Here is an 8,982-nt window from a genome sequence, read left to right on the forward strand (position 1 = left end):
GTGTGTGTGTGTGTGTGTGTGTGTGTGTGTGTGTGTGTGTATGTGTGTGTGTGTGTGTATGTGCGTGCGTGCGTGCGTGCAGAGAGAGAGAAAAAGAGAGAAAAAGAGAAAAAGAGAAAGAGCGAGAGCGAAAGAAAGAAAAAAATGAGAGAAAAAATGAGACAGACAAACAAACAGACAGTCATCAGTCTAATTACCAATCTCTTTACCCCCCTCCCCCCCTCCCTCCCCCCTCTCCACCTGCAGCGCCGCCGGATTGGTCACGGGCACGGTGGTCTACGGACACTACGGACGGCGAGAGGACCTGGTGAAGCTGCAGGCCCTCAAGATCCCCCTCGCGGGCGCCATCCTCCTGCTGAGACACGGAAAGATTCACGACGGATCCAAGGTCAGGTGGGCGGGGCCTTTGGGGTGGGCGGGTGGGGCCTTTGGGGTGGGCGGGTGAAAGGGGAGAGTGGGAGAGGGGAGAATGGAGAAGTGAGAGTGAAATTAGAAAGGAAGAGGGGGAAATGAGGGAGAGAGGGGAGAGTGAGGGAGAGAGGGGAGAGTGAGAGAGGAGAGTAAGGGTGAGATGGGAGAGTGAGAGAGGGGAAAGAGGGGAGAGGGAGAGAGGGGAGAAGGGAGAGGGGAGAGTAAGGGCGGGGTCCTTGGGGTGGGCGGGTGGGCAGGGTCTTTTGGGCCGGGTAGGTGGGAGGGCATGGTCTTTTGGGGTGGGCGGGTGGGTTTTGGGTCTTTTTGGATAGGTGGGCGGGGCCATTGGGGTGGGCGGGCGGGCGGGGCCTTTAGGGTGGGTGGGTGGGTTTTAGGTCTATGGGGTAGGTGAGCTGGTTGGCGGGGTCTTTGGGATGGGCTGGTTGGCGGGGCCTTTGGGGTGGGTGGGTGGGCAGGGTCTTTTGGGGTGGGTGGGTGTGTGCTTAGGCGGGGCCTTTGGGGTGGGCGGGTGTTCGGAGCCTTTGAGGTGGGTGGGTGGGCCCGAGCCTTTGGGGTGGGTGGGTGGGCGGGCGTGGTTCCGGCTGATTAGCTGAGAGATCTGTTGATTGGCTAGACTGCTTGGTAGGCGGATAAAGATATGGATGGATTAGTTGAAAGATTAGGGATTGGATTGGGCTGGATCAGCGACGGAGAAGTTGGTTGAATGGTTGATTGGTAATAGGATTAATTGATCTGATTGGAGATCGTGGGATAGATTGGCTAATCGAGGCTTTGAATGGGCTGATTGGACTGGATTGGTTGCCCAATGGCCTGGGTACGTAATTATGGGATAATTGGGGTGTTTAAAGAGCGGATTGGGTTGTTAAGTGGTTGGATGGTTGAGTAAATGATTAAGGATTGGGTTGGGCGATTGGTTTGTTGAATGGGGGGGGGGGGGGGGGGTTTGGTTGGGTGATTGAGCTTGACTGTTGTTTAGCTGCTAATTACGCTCGCCCTCTTATCATCTGTTGCTCTTCTTCCTCTTTCTTCTCCTTCTTTATCCCTTCTACTTTGTCCGTTCTCCCCCCCCCCCCCCCTGTTTTCATCCGTGCTTTCTATCCTTTTTTTTTTTAAGTCCTCGCTTTCTTTCGCTATTTTTCTTTTTCTTTTTCTACATTTGTCTTGTCCTCCCTTTCTCCATTTTTCTTTCCATTCCTCTTTCTCCATCCCTCTTTCCCTCGTACTCCTTTCTCCCTTTCTCTTTCTCCATCTATCCATCCCACCTCCCTTTCTCCATACTTCCATTCCCCCTTTTTTCCATCTATCCCTCTGTTTCTCGATCCTTCTGTTTCTTGATTCCTCCCTTCTTTCATCCCTCTCTCCCTGATTCTCCACCCCTTTCTCTTTCTTTATCCCTCCTTCTCCCTCCCTCCATCCCGTCTTGCTCTCTCCCTCCTTCCTTCGTTCTCTCCGTCCATCCCTTTTCTTTTCCTTTAACCTTCCTCCTTCCCTCTTCCCCTCCCCTCCCCTCCTCCTGTTCCCTTCCCCCCTCCCGTTCCCCTCCCGTTCCCTTCCCCCTCCCCCTCCCCCTCTCGTTCCCTTCCCCCTCCTCCCCTCCCGTTTCCTTCCCCCTTCCCCTCCCGTTCCCTCCCCCCACCCCTCCCCCTCTACCTTCACCTCCCTCTCCTCCCCCCCTCCCGTTCCCTTCCCCCTCCCCCTCCTGTTCCCTTCCCCTCCCCCTCCTGTTCCCCTCCCGTTCCCTTCCCCCTCCCCCTCCCCCTCCCCCTTCGTCCCTCCCCTTCACCCACCCCTTCACCTCCCTCTCCCCCTCCCTCTCCCCCTCCCTCTCCCCCTCCCCCTTCACCCACCCCTTCACCTCCCTCTCCTCTCCCCCCCCACAGGTGCACAACGCCGAGCAAGCGGGGGCGGCGGGCGTGCTTCTCTACCCCGACCCGCAGGACTTCGCGGGCGTGAATGGGCGTTTCCCCAACGGCACCGGCTTGCCCAGGGACGGCGTCATGTGGCGTTCGCTCAACACCGTGCCTGGGGACCCCGCCACGCCCTTCCTGCCGAGCCTCTATCAGATTTACAAGTGAGTCTTTGAGGTCGAGCTTTTTTTTTTTTTTTTTTTTTTTTTTTTTTTTTGGGGGGGGGGGGTGTTTTATGGGTTAATATTTTTTTTCGTCTCTTTTTTGTTGTTGTTGTTGTGTATTTTTGTGTGGTTTGAGTATATTCGTAATTTTTTTGGAGGGAGGCATTTACCTGTTTCTTTTAAGTGCTGTTGTTGTTGTTTTAAGTTTTTTATTTGTCCGTCTTGTAGTATTTGTATAATTTTTTTTTTTCATAGTAGAGTAAGTGCTCTTCCTCCTCTTATTTTAGTCGAGCAGAATAAGTGAGGGCCATTATTGCAGTTATTCATTATTTAATCATTATTTCTTTTTTTCCCTCCTTTCACCTTCTTCGACCTTCTGATTCCTTATCCTCCCCCTGCTCTCTCTCTCTCTCTCTCTCTATCTATCTATCTATCTATCTATCTCCCCCCCTTCCTACCTCCTCCCTCCCTCCTCCCTCCCTCCTTCTTTTTCCTACCATAACTCACTCCTTTCCCCTCCCCTCCCCTCCTCCATTCCCCCTCCCCACTCCCTCCCTCTTTCCCTTCCTCCTCCCTCTCTCCCCTTTCCCTCCCACTTCTCCCCACTTCCTCCTCCCACTCCCACCTTTCCTCCTCTCCCTTCCCCTCTCTCTCTCCCCTCTCCCTTCCCTTTTCCCCTTTTCCCTCCCTCTCCCCCTCTCCCTGCTCCTCCCTCTCCCTTCCCCTTCCCCTCCCCACTTCCTCCTCCCACTCTCACCTTTCCTCCTCTCCCTCCCCCTTTCCTTCCTTCCCCCTCTCCCTTCCCTTCCCCTCCCTTCCCTTCCCCTCCCTCCCCACCAGGGCCCCCGGCGCTTCGAAGACCCTCCCCCGCATCCCCGCCCAGACCCTGAGTGCCGAGGCTGCGGGGCGTGTCCAGGAGCTGATGGGCGGTCCGGAGGTGCCCGAGGGGTGGCAGGGCGGCCTGGACACCTTCTATCGCGTGGGCGGGGCCTGGATCGCCGGCACGGGCGTGGTCAACGTGACTCTCGCCGTCAGCAACATCGTGTACCAGGAGACGCTAACGAACGTGCACGCCACGCTGCCCGCTGCGGATAATACGAAGTGAGTGGGAGGGGGAAGGGGGAATAGGGGGAAGGGGGGATGGGGGAGGAGGGGGAAGGGGGGAGGCGGGAGGAGGGGAAGGGGGAATGGGGGATGGGGGAGGCGGGATGAATTGGGGATGGGATAGGGGAAGGAATTGGGGATGGAATAGGGGAAGGAATGTGGGATAGGGGAGGAGAAGAAGAGGGAATGGGGGTTAGGGGAGGAAGGGAAGGAATGGGAATGGGGAGAATAGCAAGAGTGGGAATGGGGAAGGATCATGGAAATTAAGAAAATAGGGGAAATTTTGAAAAATGGGATTGGGAAAAAGAGGGTTAGGTAGAAATGGGAAAAGGGGGGGAAATTAAAAGTGGGAATTAAGAAAAGAAGGAAATTACAAATATGGGAAAATGGGGAAATCAAAAGTAGGAATAGGAAAATGGGGAAAGTATAGAAATGGGAATAGGAGAATATGGAAAATGGGGGGAAATGAAAAGTGTGAAAGAGGAAAGACGGAAAATAATAATACAAATATGAGGGAAATATAAAATACGAAAACCTGAATAGCTGATAAAGGGAAATAATACAAGAATGGAATGGAGAATGAGGGAAAGTGATGAGAATGGGAATAGGAAAATGGAAGAAATTATAAGAATGGAAAAAATAGAGAAATGGTGATACGAGGAACGAAGAGGGAAATAGAATTTTAAAGAGGAAATGGGGAAAATGGAATGATTCTTAGGAAATGACATTTGACAAGAATTGATAAGAGGGAATTGTCACTGAGAAAGAGAAAATATAGAATAGGAAGTGAAGTAAATAGATAAATAGATAGAAATGGGGAAAAGGCGGAAATATAAGAGTGGGTTTTTTACGTTTAAAAATAGGAAATATTGACTTGAAAAATAGGGAAACGAGAAGACTTTGGGGAAATATAATTCGATAAAAGTCAGAGAATTAATATGAAAATAGAACGAAGAAGAAAATAACGTTAGAATATAAAGAATAGAATTATTGAGTCAACAAGATTTAGTTTCATGTCCATATCGCTTTGATTTATTTATGATTATACAACTTATTTCATCCTTTTACAATTCCCTTTTTCGAGGTTTGTGATGCTAGGCTGCCATTACGGCTCGCTCTACACCGAACCTGCTGCTGGCATGGCGGGGCTGTTGGCAATTAGCGAGGCCGTTGGCAAAGCCTTTCCCTCGGGCACTCAGCGCAAGGTCATCTTCTCCGCGTGGGCCGCCGGCGAGTACGGCATGATCGGTTCGACGGAGTTTGCCCAGGTAAGGAGGGGTTTCCCGTTTTCTGTGGATAGGTTGGGAGCGTTTAGAGAAAGTGGGATTGGAAGGGTGACTCTGGTATATCTGGTCTTCGTAGTTTTGGGGGTCTTTAGGTGGGAGTCGTGGTGTTTTGAGAAATAAGGATGATTCGATGACTTGTTTTAACATATGAATTAAGATTTGAAAGAAAAAAAAATTGGATTGTTTAGATATTTTAATGATTTGGTATGTTTCTGTTGTGCTTTTATTTGCATCAAAGAGATAGCAGTTAAACTAATAGTTGAATACTGATTGTGTTAGCGAGAACAGAAAAAAAAGTCAAGTGCAGAACGAAATTTATTGAAGGAAAAACTGCGACTGTTTTCTTTCTCATCGTCTTCTTCTCCTTCTCAATATTTATCGATAACTCTTCCTTCCTTCCCCTTCTCCTCTCGTTCCCTACATTCGTTCCCCACATTCCTCAACCCAATTCCCTCCCCTTCCCCTTCCCCTTCCCCTTCCCCTTCCCCTTCCCCTTCCCCTTCCCCTTCCCCTTCCCCTTCCCCTTCCCCTTCCCCTTCCCAATTTCCCTTCCCTTCCCCCTTTCCCTCACTCATCTCCCCATCCCACCTCCCTCCCCTACCCAATCCCCCTCTCGCTCACCCATCTAACCCTTCCCCACCCCTCCCTACCCACTCTCCCACACCTCCCCACCCCCTCTCCCACACCTCCCCACCTCCCTCCCCTAACCATATCCCCCTCTCGCTCACCCATCTAACCCTTCCCCACCCCTCCCTACCCACTCTCCCACACCTCCCTCCCCTAACCATAATCCCCTCTCGCTCACCCATCTAACCCTTCCCCACCCCTCCCTACCCACTCTCCCACACCTCCCCACCCCCTCTCCCACACCTCCCCACCTCCCTCCCCTAACCATATCCCCCTCTCGCTCACACCATCTAACCCTTCCCCACCCCTCCCTACCCACTCTCCCACACCTCCCTCCCCTAACCATAATCCCCTCTCGCTCACCCATCTAACCCTTCCCCACCCCTCCCTACCCACTCTCCCACACCTCCCCACCCCCTCTCCCACACCTCCCCACCTCCCTCCCCTAACCATATTTCCCCCCCTCGCTCACCCATCTAACCCTTCCCCACCCCTCCCTACCCCCTCCCCACCCTCCCCACCCCCTCGCCCACACCTCCCCACCTCCCTCCCCTAACCATATCCCCCTCTCGCTCAACCCTCTAACCCTTCCCCACCCCTCCCCACCCACTCCCACACCTCCCCACCCCTCTCCCACACCTCCCCACCCCCCTCCCACACCTCCCCCACCTCCCTCCCCTAACCATATCCCCCTCTCGCTCACCCATCTAACCCCCCACCTTCCCCCCACAGCTCTACTCTCCGTGGGTGGATTCCTCCATGCTGGCCTACCTCAGCCTGGACGAGATGCTGCAGGGCACGGGCAGCCTGCGCGTCCCGCCTTTCCCGCTGCTGCCAAAGGCCCCCCGGGGAGCGGCGAAATGCGGGGCCCTGGCACCATCACGTGCGGGACGGGGTGGGCCTGCAGAAACCCTTAACATTGCCGAAAATGGCTGGAGGGTCAGATTGTGTTTTTTTTGTTTGTTTGTTTATGTGATTGGTTTGTTTGTTTGTTTTTGATTTTTTGAGGGAAATTGTTTGTTTGTTTGAAAATGGACTCCATTGCAAAAATTATACATTTTTAGAAGGGAACATAACATTGCATTTTATATCACGTGTCCTTTATGTGTCTCCAAATCACTCATTTTTCTTCATTCTTCTAATCTTGACTCCTCGTACCTTCCCTTCCCTCCTCCTCCTGATATATCTCCTCCTTCTTCTCCTCTTCCTTATGTACTTCTTCTCCTCTTTCTCCCTCGCCCCTCCCCTCCCCTCTCCTCTTCCTCTTCCCTCCTCCTCCTCCTCCTCCTCCCCTCCTCTTCCTCCCTCTCCTCCTCTTCCTTTCCCCCTCCTCCTCCTCCTCCTCCTCCTCCTCTCCTCCTCCCTCCTCCGCCTCCTCTTCCTCCTCCTCCCCTCCTCCTCCTCCTCCTCCCCCCTCCTCCTCCACCTCCTCCTCCTCTCCTCCTCCCCTCATATTCTTCCCCTTTTCTCAGTCCAATTCCTATCCCTGACCATCCCATAACCACTCTTTCCCATTCCCGATCTGACCCCCATTATCATTCCAGATCGACCCAACCCCATTATCATTCAACTCCCCACCCCTTCCCATCCGACTGCCCCCCCCCATTCCCAATCCACCTGCCCCCCCCCCTTCCCATCCCAAACGCCTCCCCCCATTCCCCATTCTCCCCCCCCTTTCCCCCATATCCCATCCCGATCCCCTCCCCATTCCCCCTTTCCCAATCGCCCCCCCCCATCCCCTTCCCATTCCAGATCTGTCCCCCATTCCCAAATTCCCATTCCCGATCCCCAAATTCCCATACAAACCGATCTGACCCCCCGTATTCCCATTCCCGATCTGACCCCCCTCTTTCCCTCTTTCCGCCCTCAGACGGCCTTTCGCACCCTGCTTTCGGAGCAGCTACGTGCTTCGCGCCCAGCACGCGTCCTTCCCCCACTTCGTCGTCAGGAAAGGGAAATGGGAGCAGGAGAGCCTGGTTTAATGGGGGGGGGGGATGTGGATTTTTGTGGGGTGTGGTAAAAGATGTAGGGTTTGTCTGTGTAGTGCATTTAGTGTGTATGTGGATGTATGTGTGTGTGTGTATGTGGATGGATGTGTGTGTGTGAATTGGAAATATTGGTTGTTATTGGATATATGTGGGTGTATGTGTGTGCATATGTGTGTGTGTTTGTGTGTGAACATCTGTATTCTTTGTATGTATGAATAAATGCACACAACCCACGATAATGGAAGAAAAAAAAAAAATGTAAGAATACATATAATTGATCGCGTGTCCCCAAATCCTGTCGTTCACGTGAAAGGAAATGGGGTTTAAAAATGGCCGATCACGTGACCTCGAGCTAATATATGGCTGACCTAAGTAAACGCGACCTTTTTCGCCTTTTCGCTTATCGGTCTGAGTTTTTTTTTTTTTTTTTTTTTTTTATCATCTGTTATTTTTCTTTCACTTTCGTTTTATGCTCGTTTCTTCTTTCTCTTTCTCTTTTATTTTCGTTTTCATTTTCTCTTGTTTTTTTTGTTTTGTTTATCTTTCTCTCGTTCTTACTGCTTCGTTTCTTTTTGTTGTTCTTCATTTCTCTCATTTAATTTCTTTCTCTTTTTATTCCTATACTTTGGTTCATCCAGCTCTCATTCCTTTTCTTTCTGTCGTGAGAGAGAGGGAGAGAGAAAGAGAGTGAGAAAGAGAGAGAGAGAGAAAGGAAGAAAGAGAGAGAAAGAGAAGGGGGACAAAAGAGAGTTTAGAAGGGGAGAGAGAGAGAGAGTGAGAGAAGGGGAGAGAGTGAGAGAAAAAGGGGGAAAAGAGAGGGGGGGGAGTGAGAGAGAGAAGGGGGGAAGGGGAGAAGGGGAGAGAGAGAGGGGGGGGGGGAGGAGAAGAAGAAAGGGGGGGAAAAGTAGAAGGATGAGAGTGAGAAAGGGGGAGAGTAGAAAAGGGGAGAGAGAGAAAAGGGGGGAATAAAAGATAAGGGGGGGGGGAAAAGAGAGAAGGGGAGAGAGAGAAGAAAAGGGGAGAGAGAGAGAAAAAGGGAAGAGGAGAGAAAAGGGAGAAAGAGAAAAAGGGGGAGAGAGAGAGAAAAGGGGGGAAAAAGAGAAAAGGAGAAAAGAGAGTTTTAAAATTAAATTTAAATTTTAAATTTAAATTCAAATTCCTTTTAAATTTCAACGAGTATTCTATTTAATATGTGATTTTACATATTAATAAGATGTTTTATCATAAAAAATTAACAATTTTTTTAACAAATTAAAATAAAAATCACGATGACTGAAATTCGTGCTTGGTTGATGTTCAAACGCCCGATGTCATGATATTTCAATAGATTTTTTTCACTTTTTTTTAAAATTTTATTTTGCCGAATTTCAATATTTTTTGGGCCCTTGGTTCCAATCACCAGCCCGATTGCATATTTCTTGCCTCGGGTTTTTTGGGATTCGATTTTTGATAAATAAAGGGGTTAATTTTGCCT

General features: G+C 50.8%; 1 protein-coding gene across 1 annotated transcript in view; it reads left to right on the top strand.

Moving 5' to 3' along the window:
* The window catches only part of LOC125044036 (transferrin receptor protein 2-like), a 17,652-nt gene extending 10,150 nt beyond the window's left edge, over positions 1-7,502 (top strand). The window contains exons 6-11 of the mRNA XM_047640480.1: positions 247-388; positions 2,313-2,503; positions 3,344-3,604; positions 4,692-4,875; positions 6,253-6,467; positions 7,391-7,502. Of these exons, the coding sequence (XP_047496436.1) occupies positions 247-388; positions 2,313-2,503; positions 3,344-3,604; positions 4,692-4,875; positions 6,253-6,467; positions 7,391-7,502 (1,105 nt within the window). The remainder of the gene's footprint in view (positions 1-246; positions 389-2,312; positions 2,504-3,343; positions 3,605-4,691; positions 4,876-6,252; positions 6,468-7,390) is intronic.
* The last annotated feature ends 1,480 nt before the right edge of the window (positions 7,503-8,982 follow it).

This window comes from Penaeus chinensis, chromosome 35 (genome assembly GCF_019202785.1).
Source record: "Penaeus chinensis breed Huanghai No. 1 chromosome 35, ASM1920278v2, whole genome shotgun sequence".
In the NCBI taxonomy this organism is placed as follows: Eukaryota; Metazoa; Arthropoda; class Malacostraca; order Decapoda; family Penaeidae; genus Penaeus; species Penaeus chinensis.